This window comes from Haemaphysalis longicornis, unplaced genomic scaffold (genome assembly GCF_048455015.1).
Source record: "Haemaphysalis longicornis isolate Haplotype H1 unplaced genomic scaffold, Haemaphysalis longicornis Haplotype H1 scaffold_1, whole genome shotgun sequence".
Lineage (NCBI taxonomy): Eukaryota > Metazoa > Arthropoda > Arachnida > Ixodida > Ixodidae > Haemaphysalis > Haemaphysalis longicornis.
The window spans coordinates 381,988,249-382,011,988 of NW_027526203.1; the positions used below are offsets into that span (position 1 = coordinate 381,988,249).

At 46.1% G+C, this 23,740-nt stretch overlaps 1 protein-coding gene across 1 annotated transcript in view; it reads right to left on the reverse strand.

Moving 5' to 3' along the window:
* Positions 1-413: 413 nt before the first annotated feature.
* The window catches only part of LOC144155207 (venom factor-like), a 161,780-nt gene continuing 138,453 nt past the window's right edge, over positions 414-23,740 (reverse strand). Inside the window, exons 33-39 of the mRNA XM_077686515.1 lie at positions 23,548-23,635; positions 20,397-20,571; positions 18,248-18,340; positions 17,107-17,226; positions 12,973-13,056; positions 10,078-10,228; positions 414-964 (exon numbers count right to left, since the gene is read on the reverse strand). Of these exons, the coding sequence (XP_077542641.1) occupies positions 838-964; positions 10,078-10,228; positions 12,973-13,056; positions 17,107-17,226; positions 18,248-18,340; positions 20,397-20,571; positions 23,548-23,635 (838 nt within the window). The 3' untranslated portion in view covers positions 414-837. The remainder of the gene's footprint in view (positions 965-10,077; positions 10,229-12,972; positions 13,057-17,106; positions 17,227-18,247; positions 18,341-20,396; positions 20,572-23,547; positions 23,636-23,740) is intronic.

Sequence of the window (23,740 nt, forward strand, 5' to 3'; positions counted from 1 at the left end):
AGGCCCAACACCCTCCGTGTTTCTCGGCCTCGGTAACCATGGCCAGCCTTGCTTCAAGCTTATTGTTTCATGTGGTGAGTAGACGACATAAAATGATGAGGTGACGATTCGTGACAGCGGATAGCTACGTACCCACTGCTGCCGTGCTTGGCTGACCGAGGCTGATGTTTTGCGAGCGGCTCCCTTCCGGGTGCTGACCATGGCAGGCGAAGTGCCTATCCGCTCCATAGTACGTCACTCGCTAGTTTCGGTAATTTTATGAGCAGGATTCCAGCAGAATAATTATCAGGATTAATTGATTGTTTTTAGAAGAAAAGGGCCCAGAAATGGCCTAGTTGACGCGGTTTTTGTTGTTGGGCCTTCTTTGTGTACTTCAAATCACCCTTCTCCGTGAGGGCAGACAAACAACAAGGTAAACTGGTGGTAATAACATCTTTATTATATCGCAAATCATTATAGCCCCTCAAAAAAGAAGTCAGAGCGCACCCGCCTAGAACACATCGTAGTATGCCAAAATTCCCTTTTAAACGCACTGCGACTGGGTGTCAAAACAGGGTTTTTGCGCTGACAAAATGAACACAAGACGCAATCATTATAGGACAATGAGTAACTCTAAGCGGTCGATGACAATCAAAACTTGCATGTTAAAATACATTGGAGCTGAAACGCACCTACACAGAGGGGACGAACTGTACGAGAGTGCTTCAAGCTTGTAGACGTGTGTATCCCCGTCATTAAAAGCTGGCCTTGAAAAACTATGTCGTCAGCCTCATTTATGTACCCCACATGTCTGCCCTTGCACTGTGCAAATGTATGCTTTTCTGCTGGGTGTGCTGCCTATCCGTGGCAGCGTGTCGCCGGATTGGAAAATTCTCTGACGAACCAGCCCACGAGCCTTCTCTTTCTTCGGTTCCTGGGGTTCGAAGGAAACACCAGTGAGCTGCTGTCAACCAGATAGACACTCCTGTAAAAATGAAATATTTTTCAGTCATCGAAGCAGAAAAGAATTCTAGAAAATGTAATTTACAAGTTCACGAAGCTTTCGCCACATGTTTGCGGAGTGGGATGCAGCGTTTCCTAAGCGCTAAAAAGCCAACCATGAGGCGCTTTCAGGTCAAGAATTGCGACAAGGGTTAACCGCGGAAAAATGTATACTCGCCCACTTGCGTTTTTTTTGTTGTTTTTGCTAAACGAAACCGTCCGCGATATACAATGCGAACCATAAATCCACGGCTAAGCCTAAAATCATATATCAGCTGGCACAAACATGCTGATGGTTTTGTGCAGGGTGTATACAAAGACTTTAACTTGAAATTAGGGCCTAATGCACACGACGTGCCGTCGATAAAGTTTCCGTGTTAAATCAGGCTGTTCAGGGCAGTTCGTACCGCGTCATTTCATTCCAAACGCCCCTGACTGATTTTTTTCTCGACCATTGCGAGCAATGAGCAGAAAGATGTGCGGGTGATTCAGACGTGAAAAAGCCACATTTTGAATATATTAAGACGGGACGTAATATGCTTAAAAAACAGACAAAATTATTGTCAATAACAAAAATTTGGTATATCTTCAGCGGTGTAGGTATGGTAAAAGCCACAGATATGCGTGAAACCTCACGAAGACTTTTATTTATGGCGGCCGTCCTAAAGTTCACAATATCAGTTCAGGCTGAGGTGAGATCGGATGCTGGCAGTTTCCCCATGGGTGTCGTCATTCGCCAAATTCGCTCATTTTGTCACGCTAATTTGCCATTCTGGCGCGTTTTGATGAAGCCCACCTGCTGCTATATTGCTAAAGAGGGCACCGCAACGACTTCACGTGGTTATTCATGCGATTTGGTGCTGTCTACGTAGCCTATTAATTTTATGTTAATATATTTCGCAGTTGTTAGCGTCCTCGTTTCCTTACACACACAAAATTCACGTAAGAAGTTCGGGTTCGCTATAGGTCAAATGCATGCCGCCCTGTGGAATGGCGAGTGCGCCGTTACGCAGTCGACGTTTCCCAATCGTGGGATGAGGTTGGGGAAGGGAAGACACTACAGACATTCAAATTCTGGGGGTTTCACGCACCGAGGCCGCACCTGGGCTATGAGGCGTGTGTCAACGGAGGGTTCCGGATAAAGTTTGTCAAGCAGGCGATCTTTAGTGTGCGCTTAAATTCTGACTCACGGGCGTTTTCGCTTTTCGCCTTCATATGAAAAGAAGCCGCCGCGTCTGGGATCCAACCCGCGTCCTTGGGCTCAGCAGCACGGCACCTTAGTCACGCTTCCACCGCGGCGGATAAAATAAGCCACTCTCAACATACTTCGAGAACAAAGTGTCAGTTGCAGAATACGGGCTGTAAACTGATGCTGCAAAGTCAGCAGACGGGTTTTACAAGTAACTTGTAAACCTGTTTGTCTGCGATGTTCTGGTTATTCCACTCCCGTAACTACTGAATGGACATTACTGTCATCGACATTATCAGGAAAGTGCATGGGCCCTTTTCACCAATCTATACCCCCCCCCCCCCCTCCCTTAAACCCTCATAGCATAGCATAGCTTAGCATGTAAAATAGAGCTCACGGGCACGATGCTGCCCCATTCTGTCGCAGAATTGGCTTTGCACGCCTATGTTTGCAGCTTCGTGCGTAAGTGTTACCCCTCAATCCACCAGGCATTTATGTTCCTGCGGTTCTAGCTGTAGAATAAACTGTATGTGCAGTGTTCCAGCGGAATAAGTATGCGACTGACTTGTTGAGAAGGTGATTATAATGCTTTTTTGCTCTGCGGCAGGCTATGTTTACTTAACAAACCCTTTCTCCCTCTTTGACTGTAGTTACTTCTGACCGAGTACTGGGATAGAAGTATTAATAACTGTGCATTACGCATGTTGGACTATTTTGAGCGTGAGCTATGTTATTTTGCTACCTCTACACTATACGTACATGGCTCGATAATGAAGAGCCGGTGTGTTGTATGAAGGCGTGGTTCCCATTTCAACCCATTCCTGTTTCAACCTTCCCGTTTGTCCCCTCCCATTTCGACCCGGCGGCAAAGGACCTTCCCGTTTCGCCTTTTCCCATTTCTCCTGTTTCAATTTGAACCAGTTCACATTCAAGCCTCCTCGTTTGTTCCCTCCAGCTTCAACCCAGTATACACATGACTCGAATGTTTCCTTCCTTCCCACGCAGCTATTTCCCAGAAAAACCTAACCAGTTCGGCTCGGGCGACTGGTGCCGAGGCACGGGGATTAGCTCGCTTTCCCAAATTACACCACCACCACCACCACCATCACTACCGCCACCATAATCATCATCATCATCATATTCATCAGCCTGTCTACGCCCACTACGGGCAAAGGCGTCTCCCATAGATCTCCAGTTATCCCGGTCCTGTCCTATCGGCGACCAGTTGATCCCTGCAGACTTCTTGATCTCATCTGCCCACCTAACTTTCTGCCATCCCCTGCCCCGCTTCCCTTCTCTAGGGGTCCACTCTGTTACCCATAATGGCCAACGGTATCTTGCATTCGCATTACGTGCCCTGCCCACGCTCTTTTCTTCTTCTTAATTTCTACTGTCCTTAGCACGGATTTGCTCCATGACCCACTCCGCTCTCTTCTTGCCCCTTAACGTTACACCTATCATCATCTATTCCATTTCTCGCTCAGTAGTCCTCAATTTAAGTTCAACCCTTTTAGTGAGCCGCGAAGTTCCTGCCCCGTAGGTGAATACCAATAGTCATAAGCAGCTGTTATACACTTTCCTCTTCAGGGACAATGACAGGCTGCCATTCATTAGCTGGGAATGCCTGCCGAATGCACTCCACCCTATTCTCATCCTTCTAATTATCTCTGCCTCATGGCTGGGATCCGGGATCACTACTTCGCCTAAGTAGACATATTCGCTTACCACTTCCACTGCCTCGCCACCTATCCCAAACCGTTGTGCTCTCCCGAGGCTATTGAGCGTTACTTTAGTTTTCTGCATATTAATTTTCAGGCCCACCATCCTACTCTGCTTGTCCAGTGCAGTAATCATCCTTTGCAATTTGTCCCAAGACAACGCCATCAGCATATTTGAAGTTACTGAGGTATTCTCGATTAACCCTTCAGCCAACCTGCCCCCAATCTAATGTTCTGAGTACTTCTTGTAAACCTGCTCTGAACAACATTGTAGAGATCGTCTACTTGTCTGTCGCCCTTCCTTATAGGTATTTTACTGCTCTCCTTATGGAGGACGATGGTAGCTGTGGATCCATTGTATTCTTACGTAATGCTCGTCTACACCCTTATTCCGCAATGCCTACATGAGTGGTGAGGTTTCTACCGAGTCAAATACTTTCTCATAATCTATGAAGACTATATATATTGGTGTTAAGTATAGTTCACGCATTTCTCTATCACCTGATTGATCGTGTGAATATGGTCTATTGTTGAATAGCCTTTACGAAGCCCCGCTTATTCGTTAGGTTGACTGAAATCTACTGAGGTGGAAGAAATTCTTTTAGCGATTACCTTCTTAAGTGTCTTGTAGACGACTGACACTTAGCTGATCGGCCTGTAATTTTACAAGTCCTTCATGTCACCTTTCTTATGGATTAGGATGATGTTCGCGCTTTTTCAAGATTCTGGTACACCAGGGGTCATTCGGCATTGCGAATGCAGGTTTGCCAGTTTTTCTGGTACATTTTGCCCGCTATCCTTCAAGAGATCTGCTGTAATCCGATCCTCGCCAGGTGCTTTGCCCCTTGCATTTCTTTCAAAGCCTTCTTTACTTCTTCTGCCGTTTCTGGTGGGATGTCTACCCCCTATGAACTACTTCCTCGTTCGGTATTATCCTGGATGTCGGGGCTACTGTACACATTTCTATAGAACTCCTCGGCTACTATAACTATTTATTTGTGATGAAACTGCCTTGTTTGTCTATAAGTACATACATCTGATTTCTACCCATGCGTAGACGCCTCTTCACAGCTTTCAGGATAGCCTCCGTTCTTTACAACATGCTCAGTCCTCTCGATATTATACTCCCGTACGTCAGCTGTCTTGCGCTTATTAATAAACTTGGAAAGCTCCGCCAGGTTTTTTCTGTTAGCTGGGCTGGAGATAGACATGCTTTGCTGTTTCTTAATTAAATCTCGCGTCTCCTGGGAACGTTTACCAGTGTCCGGTCTAGCGATCTTACCTCCGACTTATATAGGACACTCCGTGGTAATGCGTGTAAGATTGTCGCTCGCTTCCAGTGTCGTAAACTCTGCTTCCTCGGTCAGAAATAAATATCGGTTCTACAACGCGATCCTGAATTCTTCAACTTTCCGTCTTACTGTTAGCTCATTGATCGGTTTCTTTCGTACTACAGTGGAACCCTGATAATACGACTTTCTAGGGACCGCGAGAAGGCGTCGTATGACCACGGTGTCGTACGACCGGGGTGTGGGTAAATGCCGGCCTAGTAGACGGTCTCACGCGATAGGTGGGCTAAGTACTTATTTAAACTACTATATTTAGCGCGTTGTCGTGTGATTTGCGAACCTTTATTTGAAATCCCAAGTTATAAAAAGAATCGCCTATGTTGTGCCCTCCCCTCCACGCCGTCCGGGATATTCCGCCAGCAAAGCGTCGCGCCACGCGACACCCCTGCCATCCGGTGGTATTTAGCTATTTACAGCCCGCCGTCCCCGCACCTTGCACGCGCGAGATAACGCCGACAGGGCGAGCGAATTAAGAAGGGAAAAAAGCGAATTTGAAACTGCCAAGACTAAGCGAAAGGAACGATAGTACGATGAGGAGATAAAAAAAATGGATTTCCCGTAAAGGGTGGAGACACCTTTCGACGGTACCGTGCCGTCGCTATTGGGTCAAAGTGCAAAAAACATAGGTGTTTTTGTTTCCCACAAGACCCAGCAATGTCAAATAAGACGTGTCAAACTTCGCGAATAAACCGTGTTACGGCGAAAATTATAGCGCGGTCTTGCTACAGTTACTTGCAGCGGCGGCCAGGGGGGGACCCAAAATGGCTGTGCCAACGTATACGTGTCCCCACCCTTGAGGCGAAGGCGCGTGATTGTAGGCATCCTAGCAAAGACAGCGGAGTGACAGCGCCGCCTGATAAGCAGAGAGCAGAGAGAGGGAAGAGAGCGTCGTCGGCGTCGTGAAAGGAAGAATTTTGGATCGAGCGGCTGTGGTAGCCATCCGAGTTATCGCCGCAAGGATGCGTCGTAGTGTGTTCGCATTCGTCGGCGGCTCGATGGGAGCTTCAAATCCACGGTCCGCCAGCCACCTGAACCCTATATTCCATATAAAACTATAGCGATTAAGGGCCTTACTTTGCCAATTATGTTTTTTTTTTGCGCAGATGCAAGGTGTAGTACACGCTTCTTGCATTTTCACCCTTTTTATTTGCGTTTCTTACCTTTCTTGCGGGGGCTTTATTATTTTTTTGTTTTTGCTTTTGGGGTCCGTGGATATGATTTCGACATTTCCTATTTCTTTAGCTCATTTTTAAAATGTTGTATTTTTCTGTTTTCGGCTTGTCTTTTTTCGTCCGACCACTAATCTCAATTTATACTTTTTTAGGATTGAAATTATAAGGATTGAATATGTCTGCCAATTAGAAAGTTGTTTTTTGCGAATGCAGGGCGTTACACTGCTGGGCCTGTGGGCGAAGAATGCTACGGGGGCTGATTTTGATTTGATTGTGAGGTTTAACGAGCCGACGTTAAACAGACAATAAGGCTCGCCGGCTCCGGATTAATTTTGACCACCTGGGTATCTTTAACGTGCACCGAAATCTCGAACGCACGGGCGTTTTCGCTTTTCGACTCCATCAGAAAAACGGCCGCTGCGCCCAGGAATCCAACCCGCGTCCTTGTGCTCAGCAGCACAATGACCGATTCTCGGCTGTGTTGTTTTACTGCTGGTTGATTTCTTTGCTTGCTGATTTTGCTGCTCATGATGCTTTGAAAATATTTTCTAAGGTGCTCTGAAAATATTTGATGCTTTGAAAATATTTTCTTTGAAAATATTTCTTGTATTTCCAGAGAATACTTTTGTTTCAGTGCGATTCGATTGTTTCGCTTCTCAAGCAAGCCATGAATGGCCGGACAAATGATTTGGTACAGAAGTCAGATGGACGAGAAATGCGACAGAATTTTCTTTTAAAGAAGCTTTAGCTGCATCAGCGGAAACAAAGGTGACTTTGAGATGCTCTCCCTTCGGGCAAGCAGGTGTTCTCAGGTAAAGGTCGCGAGAAAATTATAAAACGAGCTTTTTGGGGCTTTTTATTACTGGGGTACGGAGGGGCAGCCGAGATGCCTTAACTTTCGGCCAGAAGGTGTTCCGGACCCGGATGAGGGGCGATGATAATTGGGAAGACTGTTGTGCTTATAATCGAACAACTTGTCAAGCAGGAACATTCGGAAATATTTTGAGAGCATGACCCTCCCCATCATTTCAACCCCTTTGCTACTGCCGGGCCTATTCGCCCTTTGAACTTTGACAGGATGTTTTCAGATGCTGCCTCAGCGGTGATGTTGGAAAAAATTCAGTGGTGCACTATGGCAAAAATTACAATTGGTGAGTTGGCCGGCTTAATAGTTATAACAACGTGAATGGAGATTTACAGTCAAACCCGTTTTTAGCGAATTGCAATATGCACCGCGATTAGTTCGATATATCCAGTAGTTCGATATAGCCGAACCCGCCTCTAACGAACATATCGTTAAAAGTTGGCAATCCGCGGGAGCCCCCCCCCCCCCCCCCCCCCCCCTCCCCAACTCCACCATCCCCGCATGCAAAAACGAACACAGTAAAGTAGCCGTTACCATACCCAAAATAATCCATTTATTGAAAGTATTAAAGCTACTTTCCGCCTGAACTGCCTGCTTTGCAAAGAAAAAGCGGTGATTTTTGTTTTCACTTTCGTTTTGGCGGCTTCAACTAGCATAGCATTCTCTACACGAAACATTATTTGCACCAGTTCGAGTCCGCGTCCTCCAAAATCTAAGGAGCATAGGCGAAGCACATTGACTGCCGAAAGCGCTTCATTATAAGCGTCGGACGGCTTTCACTCGCGACATCATCGGGAATGTGGGGGAGCTCTTCCCACAGTTCACCGATGCTGCTGCCTTTGTCCGGACTCGCTGACTGCGCGGGTTCCGTCGTGAGTCCCGCGCGTCGGAAACAGTTACGGGAAGTGTCGGGCGTCATGTCGCTCCGTGCGAGGCGCAATGTCTAAGTCGCAACTCTTACCCCGTGGTCGCGGCCAATCCACATCTCAATCGCCGCTCCGAGACCATGCATTTCGGCGGCCATTCTAGGCGCGCAGAGTTCGATATAACGGATGTGAACTTCGTTATAAGGAATATGTTTCCCATGTATTTCCGTAACTGAATTATTTCTGTTCGATATATATCATAATTCGCTCTATCCGGGTTCGTTATAGCCGGGTTTGACTGTAATTGGTCAAGCAGAATAAAAAAAGACAAAAACAGTGAAATAAAAAAAATACAACAGTGAACTTACGAAATCATGTATATTATGACTCTTGTATTACTCCACTCCCCGAATACGGGGGAAAATTAGAAGTCCAAAGAAGAACGACGGAAACGAATGAAAAATCGCAGAAACGGACAAACTGTGTAACGTGCTGAATTTGGAACAACTGGCGGAGTTATCACTTATAATTGTCATAATAGCGCAAATGTACATCATTGGGGAAAAGAAACAAAGGAAATCTATAAAACAATAAAAACTCAACGTACCCATACATAAATCTTGCTATAAAAATATCCCAGTGAAGACCAGCGGCGTGCGAATTCTATATCTCTTGAATCGGAATGCAAAGTCACGCTCTAAAAAATGAACGCACGAGCGTCTGCCCTTTTAGCCGCATTATACCGACACAAACTGCAGAAAAACCCAAGGCACGTCCCTTCTCAAGATCTTGCACTACGCTTCGCCGGACTAAAATTCTGTTTCAAGAGCCCAGTATCGTCATGACGCATTCGTACACTTTTATCGGCTGTAAATATGTGCCGTGTGCTCAAATCGAGATAACTTAATGTCTAAAAGTCGAACGGTTTTACAGTAGTACGAAACCGGTTCCGCCGACGCACATTTTGGGTAACGCTTTCAAAAGCGGTAACGCATATCAAACGGGATGGGCGTTTCGGGAACGGGCGCAGACGGGACGGGTTAAACGGGAAGGGCGTTTCAAGAATGGGTTCAAACGGTAATGGTTCAAACGGGAACGGGCTATTTCGAGCTACACCCGTCTGACGCTAGCTGATTTTGGTTCTTACTTCATGTAGTAAAAATTAGGAGCCATTCCACTCCGTGAAGGTGGATCACCAGCGAAACTGTATAAAATACTTTTTTCGCCGGTGGTTGCAGAATGTATGCGTATGTTTTTCTCCCCAATTTGTAACAGTAGTGACTACGTCTTTGTGATTGCTTAATGAAACTAGGAACTAGGGTTTTATCCTAGAACACAAATACGAAACTTTCCGTCCCCCCCCCCCCCCCCCCCCGTTTCCCTCCCTATGTACTGACAGTAGGCGGGAATTCCACTAACTTTGCAACCTCACTGTCGACTAAGTAATTTTGAGAGATAGATGAAGCTCGGCGCTGTGATAGAATTGTCTTAGAAGCCAATTTTCACTAAATTTGTTTTGTGTAAGTTTTGATAAAACAATAGTTACAGCCGTTTTCTGCTGAGCATTTATGACAAAGCTGGCTTTGCCTCAAGTCATTTTTTGTGCACGAAGAACAATACTTCACGGAACATTACCCTATGTCCGTACCGACCACAGTTCACTTAATCGTGTTTGTTCATCAAGAAAGGAATGTTTTCTCCGTGCGTTCGGGGCGTGTGTCACGCTCGAGGCCTAGTCCCCGAAGCTCTGTACAATGGAGAATATTCGAGGGAGCCAAGGCTGTCTAAGGGCGGCTTCTTCCTCATAGAGAGGGCGAGTGGGTTTCTGTTGACGAACCAGAAAAACCCACAGAACAGCAGCCATATACAGCTTCGCTGTAAAAAGAACGTGTTGGAGGGGAAAGATGGGCTCGTAGTGTTGCGGCAGCAGTACTTACTCATCAATGTCAAAGTCATCTTTGGCTCTTAGTGTGGAGTCCATTCCCATGATAATATACTGCGGCCCGCCAGAAACGTTGAAAGCAGCGCAGTTGTCTCGAAGCCTGATGCGGCGTTTCTTTCTTTCCAACTCGTGTTCAGATTCCTGGCCTAAAGAAAATGCAAGATAAAAGACAATATAATATTATATTATATTATATTATATCATATGAAATGTAATTGCTGTTCGGTGCATTTTTTTTCGAAGCGTAAAAATTTGAGAAGGCTAAAGTTTCGCTACAAAGCATGGAACGCGATTTTGATGTCGTACTCGGCGATGAGGAAGAATGTATAGTGCGTGAGGCACAGACAGACGCACACAGGAAAGCGCATCCATCCCACGCCCACCGAAAGCGAGCACGCGCTAGCACTGACGTCATCTCACTCCTTAACGGCGCCCTTTGGATGGATGTAAACATGTTTATTAGAGAGTAAAAGAAGGAGAAGGAATGGGGTAGGGGAGCAAAAAAAGTTCCACTTAAACTATCAAGTGCGGAGCAATGATTCGCCAGAGGAGCTGTGGCACCGTTCTCCCCCCTTACCTACCACCCCTCACGCTCTTACCCTCCCTATCTCACTCCTCTCTCGATGGATTCAACATAGGTTTGTTCAATGTAATTCAATTTTCCCGCCTTCGCTGTGCTCGCGTGCCTTCTCCTGGAACAGCTCGCATCCTTTCCTTTATAATTTGTTTTTTGTTCTGCCTCGAATGGTACGAGCGGGAATTCTGTTCATTTTGTGCTTGCTTTCATCGCACTTAGCTAGAGCATTTTGGCGCCATTTTGAATGCATCGTTTTTTTCTTGAGTCACGTGGTGCGGTGCCAAGGATACGGCGCAGCTGCGGTCAATTGAAGGTCAAATTGCTGGCGACGTCGAAACTCGGCTCGACTAGGTTAGTAAAGCTTTGCTTTAAAAATTTAGGAGGTGACATGAAGTCACGCCGCCTGCCTTCGCAAGCCCACCTCCGTTGACATCGCCCCCTCGGCTGCTTCCCTTTCCACAGACGCTGGAGAAGGTATTGGCCGGAATGGGCCCAGCTCGTGATCCACAATATTTTTTTTTCTTGTAGCTTCATTCCTGCGGCTGTTTGGTTGGAGGTTGCGTTTGGGATACCACTCTGTATTCGTATGCTCGGTGCCCTCTTGTGCGCGCGTGCGTGCGGGCGGGTGTACGCGCGATTTGCGATATATTTTACCTGGTTCACAAAACAGGATAGAGTAGAAATTATTACTGGCCAAAGTGGTCGGGATCAGGTGCGTTATCCTTGAAAACCAGCATGCGTGTTCAGCTGTTAGTAGTGTGTGAGCAGCGCGCGGTGGCCAATACATCCTACCGCGCGCTGTCACGTGGCAGGGTCACGTGGTATAGTGACATCTAGGCACCTTTGATTTTACTTTTTTCACTAGGCCTCAACCTTCTGAAGTGAATCCATATCCTGACCTTTTCTTCCTACATGGTTGAAGTGGTGTGAGTGGTGTTCGTGCCTCCGGGCCGCTCCTGCTGGGACAGCGCCTTACGATCCTGGGGGTTTCAGTGAATGCCGCAACTTGGTGCTACGAGACTTTTCGCTCACGCTAAACGCGGCCGACAACGCCAGCCTTTCTGCGCCTCGGGACCCTTATTGCTTACGCGTCAGAACAAATAGCTGCCGAGTTGATTTTGACCTTCGCGGTGAAATTGTCGGCGTCTCGCATCTTCATGACCCTAATTATTAACCACCTCTGGCATTGCCCTCTCGCGCTTGCTTTGACAAATCTTCGAATGATGAACTACATAGTTTGTATTACAGCATTAGCGCTTCCGCAAAGTTGACGTCTAGACGGTTTGCAGCAGCTGGACGGGTATTTTCAGAGCTAGTAAACAGAGAATATCGAACTTTTAAAAGCTAATTCGGTTGATTACAATCAGATAAAACCTGTTTCTTTTTAGAAATGTCGAACTTTTCTGGTTTTCCGTTGCGCAGGTTGGCTAAAAGCTCTCTCTGAATAATGTGCTTTTGGCGATCTTTGTCTCTTCGTTTTTTTATCCCCCTTGAGCTTTGAGATTTCACATATAAACACATTTTTTTACAGGCATTGTGCTGCAACGTAAGCCTAATGACAAAGTTGGCGACTGTAGTATTATCCTGTAATGGCGTGTAACTGCGAATTCGGCAACTCCACCTTAATACCAGCATTTGCAAACCAGGGCGACAGCAGTAATTTTACGTCCTAAAGAAGTTACCAAAGCATCATAACCACATTGCGTTAAATTTTCTTGATTGCATTTCCACCAATAGCAGTGGGCAAAACTTAAAATAAAAAGTACCCCCGCCCCAGAAAAAGAAAAAAAAAACACTTTTTTGTGTGAAGTAAACCCGGAAAAAGGTACACCAATATTTTTGAAATAAAAGTTAAAGGCGGAGAGCGCACGCAAAAGATATATTATCGACAAAACTTAGTTTTCCTTTCTTAGCGAAAACGCACGCGAAAAGTGGCGTCCTTAAAAATGCGTTGAAATCTTGCTGCTTACGCCTTCAACCGGGGTCACTTTGTTTTCTCTGGCGGATTTCAATACGGGAAGCAAATATACGCCAGTAGGGCAGCCTGGCCAAGCCGCCATTCGCGCTGCTTCTTGAAATCTGGTTTAAGGGTAAAATTACGTGTTTTTTACAGATTCCTTGATATGTGTTAGACCAGGCTAGTATGTCGTATAAATTGTCTCTCGCCGGAGCAGCACGAAGTAGCGGTGGTGCGATGACCGGCTGTTCTGTGTACACGAAATAACAGGCAGTCACCGTTTGCTCCCCGTGTGCGCTTGATGACGATGGGTGTCGGCAATGTTAATAGAGCGTGAACCGGGCTAACGTACTTACCAGGCTTGAGAACTTTCGTGATATAGAAATCCAGTTCGTGGAATCCATCTATGGACCTTCGTGGTGTCATCGTGCCGTTCCACACTGAAAAATTACACGTTACAAAAATAGTCGAAGGTTCCACATGAGTAATACAGACTCAAAGCCGCGACACATGAGCAGGTTCTCTGGAAGAAAATGAGTATCTGAAGAGCAGTGTGCCGGTAGCAGAGCGCGGCATAGTTGTAACCGTTTTGAAAAAAAAAAAAAAAACATTTCACTACTTGACTCTTTCATGGTCAAATAAAAAGAAGAATAAGAAGAGAAATAAGCATGAACATACAATTAATATTTATTCGAGGCAGTGCCGCATGGTACGACCTTCCTTGAATATAGAGAGCAAGTAATAAAATACGGGTATAGGCTCAAGGCATCACTAGCAAATGCTAGGGCAAACAGTACAAGTAAATATATATCCCTATAGACGTCCGAAGCATTACTGGCAATACTTAGTTTGGTTTTTACGACGTTATGATTCGCTGATTTTTAATATTGAAGGGCCTTTACTGTTTATCCGTGTATAGGCTACAGGCCTTAGACTATTGTTTGAGGACTGTTTCCTGGCGTAGAGGTCGCATAGTATTTTTCCACTACTTCCTCTATACTGTGCATGTGATTAATTAAATTCTCCTTCTTTTTCTAGAGCTAAAGTCGAGAAATGGAGCTGAGGACGCTCCAAGGCCCAAGTTTTGACAGAGAACACGCAGTTTCGCTGAACACACTCAATGACTGGGCACTTTTAACTCTCGCAGCATCACTTATAAACCCGAGTCCATGTCCTGTGTCCCCGCGTGCTTCTTCTTCCCATGTTTCGATCCCGCTGCTCACTGATGCTTCTCACGTTAGTGAAGAGTACGACGACTGTAAGTGGAATAAAGAGCAGGGTTCACCAATGGACGTCGCTCCTTCCGCAACCCCCCGAACACCATGCGGTGCTTCCAGCATGCAGACCACAGAACGATGTACAAGACCGCCAACTCCTTTTTTTTTTAATATTGTAACCAACTAAGCTGTCAAACATGCGTGTTCCGAATTTGTTCGTTATATAGTCCCGTACTCTTAGTACACTACACCGTCCCAATAAAAAAGATTGCAGTTTGTTATGCTGCAACCTGCTTTGCTATGTTTTCATCGTGACGTTGTTGCATTTCTTTCCGGCGTCCATGTCTGGTGTGGCTTTTATTTTTTTCACTGCCGCGGAATATAACCGTCCGAACCTTGTCAGCGGCGTTTTGGGTGGCTTTTGTGCGCCGTCCTCCGCCGTTTGTTGCATTGTCAGTTTTGTTTTTACGTTATGCTGCTAACGTTTGTCGGCCTATCTAGCCTGCGGGGCACAGGGTCTTGTGGCGCTGCATGCCAACTCGTTTTTTTTTTTTCATTAATGAAGCTGTCATGATTACTGTTCAGTCAATCAAAGATTGACGGCGGAGCCAATGCCGCATATGAAGGCCACGCAAAGGTACAATAAATCAATGGGTATATTTATTTTTGTCAGGAGCACAGTATAACATCTTTGGGGTTTTGACATTGTATTTTACCAGAGTACTGCTTTGCTACCGTGCTGGCTTCGCGTACCATTTTCTTGCCTGGCGAGCCGAACCAATATTATGTAAAACTGATAAAACGCACCCGCCTTGCAGCATCAAATAATTTTTTATCTATTATCAAGGATCTGATAAAAACAAATTTATAAAAAAAAGTGTCGTGGCGTAGGCTGAAAAAGTTGTTCGCAAGTAAGGTATTAAGATCAAGTTTTGATTGGCCTGCATCCATGCTTGGTTGGGCGAAAAGCGAAATGATAGTAGCAAACTGCTCTGAAGTCAACTTAAGTAGTCACAGCTTTGTGAGTCCGGGCCCAAGATAACGGAATGGTATATCTTATGCTACAAATAACTTCCACACGTCTTTTTCGTCGCAGATTCCTTGAATAACCCCTCCATGCAACGAATGGGGGAAATTTGGCGAATAACGAGTACCAGTGTAGGATTCGAGCAAGAAAATATTACTTACGTTGTGATATCATGCAATGTAAAACACCTGGTTTGAATTTCTCAATGTCACACCGAGAGACAACGTTTTTCGCGTCAAGTCGAATTCAAGGCATCGTCATTGGCTTACTTAGCCTGTTTCATTGGAATGATTGATCATTACGATGCGTTGAGGCGGAGGAGACTAAGGGGCGTTCATTTTTGAGCAAAACACGCCTGTTAAGGAATGACCAAAAATAAGCCTCTACAGAGATTTACAACTACCACTAAGGAATAATGCTGCATCATTTAGGCAGAATGCGGTCAATAAAAAAGAAGAGAAACGTTAAATGATAAAGGATGCTCATTAAAAAAGCTCTCGCCAGTTCACAAGAATTACAGCGGCCATATGTGTCCTTTGGAAAGGGTGTCCTTATTCAAGAAAGCTAAACTCGAAATCTGGAAACTGATCAGTAGACTGTGAGGCAATCTTTGGTTTACCTCAGCCACAATGCAACCGATTGGCCAATACATGAAGCCAACAATGAAAGTTCGGCGAATGGCAAAGTCGAGCACACGATTTGACTCAAAAGTTTGTTCTGCGCTGTGGCGCTACGTAAAGTAAACATGCTGTTCTGCAAAGCGCAGTGCCACGGCGCAGATCACATTTTTCAGACTGCATGCACGCTGCGACCATTGGTCAAGTTTACTTTGTTGGCAGCACGGATTTGTCACTCGAGTACATCTTGCGGAAGCCAAACCACGGGATTGCTTTAGAGAGTACGCACCGTAGAAGAAGCAGCAGCCCTATGCAGTGCACTGCAACCGTGTTCAAAATTTCAGCGGGCCCGTTTGACCACAACTCCCCAAATAATTAATCGCTGCATGCCAGCGAGCAGTTCCGACGAAAAACAATGCCCGGCCTCCAATATGACTAAAAAATGTGATCTGTGCTGTGACGTCTCACAATTCAAAATGCCATGCTGGTAGTGCGTAATTTTACAGCCTAGACCCCCTTTTTCGACAGATATTGTATGCTGCGGGGACTCGCCATTGGCCTAGTTCGCCCTCTTGATTCATCTGTGTTGTGGTGAAACAGGCCTCGAAGAGTTGGTCCTGGGCAGCGAAAAACCCCATACGACCTGGGATCCTTAGACGGCCGCAAAAATCTCGCACACTCGAGCGTTTTTCTCTACATAAAAATATTTCACGGTGGCTGGAAATCTAACCCACAGCCTCGTGCATAGAATCCGCAGGCCTTAAGCCCTGAGCACCCATAATAATTCATTAAGTACACATCGGTGTGCTTGGGTGTGAATGCTTGTTGATTTACACTTCTGAAGCGCTAATTTTTAAATCAGACATCTTGTTTCCAACGAAAAGGCAAAAAGATCTTTTCTTGGCTAGGCAGGCAGTCATGAAGTGCTATAGAAACTTCAAATGAGGATTTCAGCATATTTGGCTCTTGATTTATAACTGAATAAAATATTTCTGATAAGGAACCAATATATATTATGAGCAAAATCTGCCTAAACCCGTGGCGTATACCGGCCGTGAAAGACCAGCACTTCAAATTGGCTAGCAGATACGTCCACGATGGGGAACAAAAAGTGCTTAACTTGAACACTTCCCTATACCGTAGTCTAGCCTACTTGCTCCAGTCTACCAGAGTCTTGTTTTCTGTTCTGACTCACTTCCCTTCTATTGAGTACACGAATGGGAACTTCTTTTGGTCAGGGAGATTAAGTGTTGGCGACCACTTTGTCCTGTATGTCTGGCTACTCATAAGGTATCTTACGATGTCCCGCAGGGCCAGCTGGCGTTCAATCGGCACAGAACGAGAAGTTATTGCGGGGTACGATGTCGATGAGGGCAGAAGGAACGAAGGAAGGATGTAGAAGGAAGGAATGAAAGTTAACCTTCCTAGAGCCTTTTTTGCTATCCTGCACGTGGGAAAGGGAAAATAGGCAAAAAAGTTGGAGCAAAGAATGAAGAAAAGTTGGAGCAGACAGGTATGCCCAGCGCTAAGGCACTAAACGTTCATACGGTATACGATACACAGTGGACTCCTCGTCTTTGTCGCGTGCCTTTAACGATTATAGCACACAGGAAATGAGGATATAGATACCGTAGTCAGATTCTTCGCAGGCGAATTCTCTCAGAAGTTCACGCTGCGTGTTCTCTTCATAGGTCCTGTTTTCCTTATCCTTCACGAATCGGTCGAGTGGATCCTCCGGTGGGCAGCCACCTATAGAACACAGCATACAATGCAGGGTACTTTCAACTTGCCACCTAGTATATTTCTGTCCCCCCCCCCTCACCCCATTCCCTCTCCATCCCCTGAGCAGCGGGAGTCAGCGCTGACCAGCTCGTCACCGGAGCGCCAACTCGCCTGGAGCCACGAGCCACGGATGCAGTGCCGGTTCGCGGCCTCCTGGACACAGGAGGCTGCCCGCTTTCCCTTCTCCCACCCTTTAAGCTCAGTAAAGGACGTTTTTTCCGCCGCAGCAGGGGTTAGCTTTGTCTCACTACGATTCCAGCAGGGAAAGTCAAGATGTCAGTAAGAAGAGCAGTTTCCTTCAACGTTGCCAGTTCTAGCTGTTACTTCGTGCTGTGGATTCCTAGTCTAGCGTATTTGGTAGAGTATACAGTACAAAGAACTCAGGGACAACAAAGATGAAGGCCCAAACAGGCGCTGCTTCAAGATCATGCTTGTGTACCCGAATTTATTGCGTCGCTGAATTCTACCAGATATGTTACATTACATTAACATTACATTAACATTTCATTACAGATGATATATAACCAGATTGGTTAATGAAACGTCTGAGTGCCCACCCAACTGTAAATTGAAGTTAACTTTTAGTTCAGCTCTTAACTTTTCTGAATGTTTTCTGTATCAAATTTTTCTCTTTTTCTTACAATCCAGCCCGAGATACACTGCAATATTTAAATTGTATGAAAACCCAGTTGTGGAAAATCTCACATTTCAAGAAGCTTTTCGTTATTTTAAAGCAATTAGTTAGCGAAAGCTCCCTCCCTTTTTTAATCCTTTGTCTACACAGGCGACATTCTGTTTGACCGTGCGCATTTTTTGTATAACTTACGTACGCATGCTAGGAACAGAACACTGGGCGAGTCAGCTCAGCATGGAAAAGAAAAAAAAAAGTCTGGGGACGTGTCCCGTCTTCAGTCCCTAGCAGCGCACTTAACCTAGAAAATGAGACAACAAATAACCCAGTTTCAACCCCTCCATCGCACATTCTTACCTTCTGCGCAAGTGCAGATATCAGTGCCTTCGCAGTTGAAGTGCAAGAGTGGACTGTTCTTGTCCGGTGTGTAAAGCCGTGTGCAAGAGAATTCTGCAGCAAAAAGAAAGAGCGCCGAACACGCACCACGTTAGAAGCAGGCGTGAATGCAATCTCCTCGGCAAGGTGGCCGATACATAGAACGCTGGGCCCACGCGGGGTAAATAGGCTGACATGGACGGAGAGATCTACACCGCCTCGGCACAGCCTCGGCACAGCCCTACCCCCAAATTACACGCTCGCACGCACGCACGCACGCACGCACGCACGCACGCACGTACTTACACACACACGCACACAAGCACACACGCACGCACACACACACAAACACACACACGCACGCGCACACACGCACACACACACGCACACACACAAACGCACGCGCACACACACGCACGCACACACAAATACACACACGCACACACGCACGCGCACACACACACACACACACACACACGCACGCACGCACGCACGCACGCACCCATATCCTAAGGTGAATTATGTTGATACATATCTGTAAAAACGCAGCTATGCTGCTGTTACGATGAACAGAAGAGAAGGACGCCTCTGGTGTCCCCACGCCCACCCCGCACCCTCCGAAAAAAAGGATGGCAGAAAAGTTGTCGGTTTTCATTTTGAAGATTAAAATATGAAAATGATGTGAAAAAGCTGCAACATGGCGCACATTAAAAGCAAAGAACAGGTACTCGCACTGCCTGGCTGTGCACCCCCATGAGCAGCGCATGTATAACCTGAATTCCTGACCACCGCACGGAACCCCAGCCACCCACCCGATTGGGAACCATGGATTGTAGCCACGCGTCATTAACGTTTCCCTTTTATTTTTTCGGGAGGCCACAATATACCTTATATTCGTTGCACTGCTCACAATACTATAGGAACCCTTCAGATATGAGGCACCCTGCCAGTTGTCTCTGAGCGCTTTTTCGACTGCAGAATCCACAACAACCGAATGTTGGACGTACATTGATTGATTGATTGATTGATTGATTGATTCATTCATTCATTCATTCATTCATTCATTCATTCATTCATTCATTCATTCATTCATTCATTCATTGTTTGTTTGTTTGTTTGTTTGTTTGTTTGATTGATTGATTGATTGATTGATTGATTGATTGATTGATTGATTGATTGATTGATTGATTGATTGATGGATGGATGGATGGATGGATGGACGGATGGATGGATGGATGGATGGATGGATGGATGGATGGATGGATGGATGGATGGATGGATGGATGGATGGATGGATGGATGGATGGATTGATTGTGTGAGTGATTGAGTGAGTGAGAGTAAGTGCGTGCGTGAGTGAGTGAGTGAGTGAGTGAGTGAGTGAGTGAAATCAACGTTTGAGGGCCTTGTAGAGAAGCTTCGCCCTAATAATAACAACAATGAGCGGCGCTGGTTACGGCTCTCAATTCGGGGCTTTTAGTTAGCATTAAGAGAACAAAAATGCTGAGAAGGAACAAGAAGTTGCTACAGTACCTTAGCAGCATGACACTTTTGTTTTCCTTTTTCCTGAGTCAATAATCATATGTGTTCACTTCCTTTTGATGTATCGTTTCCGAATCGCCTAATAATTTTACGGTAGCCACATTGATAAAATATTGAGTCAATCTTTGGGAGGTCTGTTCTAGGAACGCAAGCAAAGCCCTTCTATCATCGCTCTTTATTCGTTTTGGGGGACCTATTTTGCGCTTTTGTTCATTTTCACGCAGCGCTGACTCCGCCGCTTTGTTCCACATAGCGCCGGTATTTACACAGGCGCGCCTATATAGGAAAAAGTGTCGGAAATAAAAAGCTGGGACTAGTCTGGGAGCCATCATATCAACCATTGTTGCAATCTTGAGTTTAGACGGCTGGTGTAATTTTTCGCTCCTGGGAAGTCAGTTTGAAACCGTTTCGTAAAAAAAACCAGCAAATAAACGTCCAAGATGAAGGATGTGCTCACAACTCGCATATTATTACTTGCCCCTTTGTGTAACTCGCACAACAGGATATTTTGAAAAAAAAAAAAAAACTGAGTAATACGCATGCACGCATACATGCATTCATGCACGCACGCACGCATACGGGAAAGCATACCTGGTGTGTAGTAGGAGTACGCTTTGACGTAACTTGACTGTAATTTGCCAGCCGTGAATTCTTGCTCGAGAGAAAACTGAACACAGCTCGTCGTATTTCTCGGAATCATAGGCATGTAAAAAATCACTTTGCGGCTTGTGGGTGCATAAGAGTCAACTTTTCTGTCTTGGACCAGCTACACAGAAAGGCAGGAGAAAAAAAAAAGGCGTAAGACACCGAGAATCGCATCACAAAAACGCAAAGATTCATAGGAGGTGACAAACCGTGCACCGTCTCGAAAAGGAACGTAATAAAACATGCCAGATTCATGGGAAACGTTCTGCGATGAACGACTCTACAGAGGAAATTTTAACGCAAAGCGTCAGGGCGCCATGTCTCAGAAAAGACGGCGTCGTAGGCGGGGTTGACCGTCAGCGAAAAATTGACGTGAGCGATAAATATTTAGCCCAGCCTTGCGGCGATGTTCAAAATTCACTGCAACCCCCGGGATCGTAAGGCGCTGCTCCAACGGATGGCGTGCGAGCAGGAGTTTTTACCACTCCTGGGCGCCGCTAGGGTCTTCGATGAGCTCAGCACTCGGGTGTGTGGGAAAGCATACGCTGTAATGCTTGCAGTCGAAACACATTACAGGAACAGCCGTCCCTCTCGGGGTAAGCACAGGGTCGTTTTTCTCTGAATGCGCGCTTTGCACACCTGCATCCGCAACCTGCCCGCCAGCGCACACGCTGCCGCTTGCGAGGCTAGAAGACAGCCAGTTTATTTCCTGCTGTGCGATGCGCGTGTACGGGCCCGCTGCTCAGTGGTAAGTAGCATTAGACTGTTGATCATTCATAAGAGCATCTCAGAAATACTGCAGGGAAGTCCACGCATTTTGAATACTTATCGAGGAGCTCTGAGCGCTGAACCTCGCGAATAAGCTAGAAAGGACGAGTTTATAAGCCGACGTCAGAGCCAGGGGGCGCCACTCGAACATCTCACCGCCAATACGGCGCTCCCTTTGAGAAGCAGCGATGCGGCGCGCAGCCACCATAGCCAAGTAGCGGCGGCGCAGCGTTTCGCCATTGGTGTCATGCGTCATAGTGAGCGCTTGCTCTTGACATACGTGCACGTGGTGTAAAGCGAACGACAAAGCGGTGCGAACGGGGCTCGCTAGCGCTATATACCGCGTTCCACGCTTAGGGAGAAGGAAGCTAGGCATCCGCGTCCCCTCCAAATTTTAAGTGCACTTTATAAGCGACCCCAAACCATCCACCGCCGGCGTCGGCGGCGGCGTCGGTGTCCGCAGTGCTCCTCTATATTTAAAGAAGAAACAGCATCCGGCGCCAGGTTCCGATCCGAGGACTTTGCGGCCGCAGCGCGACGCTCTACCGACCAAGCCACGGACGCGACGCTGATATCAGTGTTAGTGACGGCCTTATATCTTTAACGCATTCAAACTACGTCGTCAGCGGCGTGCGTTGGCGACTCAGCGGCGTTATAGCGGCTTGATAACTGCGTGGTGTACACGTGATACTACAAAACCGATGGAAGAGATGGAAGAGAAGGCGGCGAGGCGGTGGGCTGCGGGGGCCGAGCGCAAGCGCCGCAAGCGGGCCGACAACCGTGCATTCGCACTTTCACATTCTCCCCCTCGGGGAAATGCGGGGGAATTTTTTATGTAATTTGCACGGAACTTAATGCGATTTAGGCCAAACTTTTAAAATTACATGCTCAATGTAAATATAGTACACGAGAAGTTTTACTGTTCATAATGATCTCTCACCCTGGCCAATTCCCTTTCACGTTTTCCAATCAATTATCACTAATTAAATATGTTAGTATGAGCGGTGCAGTCCAGACAGCAGATGTTTCGAATAAAGTTAACCCTATGAAACCGTTTTCCCAAGCTCGGTTACTTCGATCGATTGTGCTACATTGTAGTTCACTAAGAAACACACCTACCGCCAGTGTTGTCGAGCATACCGCCCTAACATAGAAATACTTATTTACGACAATGACTAGATCAGTAAATTAGTTATTGCCCATTTATTTCATAATGAATACGCGATTAAAAAGAATGGATTTATCAGAAATGAATTTGTTAAAGTATACTGGCGTCCGGCGTCCATAACAGAAACGGCTCCTTCGGAGGCATTCCATACCACGAGGCGCTCCATACCCCGAGCTTAAACTCGGCTGTACTGGTGGTTTTCCACTCCAGTACACCGAGCCGAAGAACGGGCCGAACGAGTGCATAGACAAGCAGATAAATTCCCCATCGTACTCAACTCTCCCATTACACGGCCGCAAGAAACGAGTAGCGGTGCAACACGCCGGGGACAGGTCGAAGCCATTCGAAAGTGTACATCAGACCGGAAAGCAAATTGCCTCAAGCGCCTAGTTTACAAAGCCCTTCAAGAAAGCGAAAGGAGTAAGCATGGCGTCTCGATATTCAACTGGGCATTCATGCTTTCGCGTTCACAGCCCATTAGAAGTGCTTTGGTGTCCTTGGATCTTTTGTCCTGTTGTATTGTTTCGAAATTGCCGCCTTATATATTTATTTATTTTCTGTGGCAGCACTTCGTTAGAATGAGTGATAGTTATATATTTCATTAATTTTATTTTTTTATTGCATAGCCCTATCCAAACTTTTTCCTAATGCTTCACGGATGCTTTCGTTCAAGAACGCTGCATCGGTTCAGTCAGTTCTGTTTTCATCAGATCTGCGCCAGCTACTTTTCAGCCTCTGAACGCTTTATTACAGCCATACTTTACTAAAATCAATCATTGTCCGTTGTTTGGTCCCACGACACTTAGCAGTGCACGAAATTTAGGAATAACGAAAGCGCTCTGGTAAGGGCAAAACAAACCTAACTGGAATAATGTTGGGGTTTGTACGTCAATATCAGCTTAACTGAAGAAGCTACGTGGTCTAGGCAATATATGTTTGCATAATTTGCAGCCGTAATGTACTCAGTATTGAGAATGCAGCGGACTCCATCGAACTGTTAGTTTAGTGAAGCAGGCCCTTTCTGTTTCGTACATTTTTTCTGACAACATACTAGTTTTAGAAATATACGAAGCAGGGTGGCTAAAAACTGATAGCCCTGTTTTGCCGTTTTATCAGCAAGGTCGGAGGCAGGTTTACTGAAACGCAGACGTTGGTACGTACCTGTTCCAGGTCGGTGACATTAGCCTTAAATCCTGTCAGCAGACCCACTTCCAAAAGTACCATCCCATCCGGAGGATCTTCGAGTGGTCTATGGGAATTAAAGGTCAGAGAGGCAAGAGTGTCACTACTACTGCCTTCCAGCGGTAAAAGGAATTGCAAAGATGTCTATGCATCGTCTCCTTCAGAGTGAAGG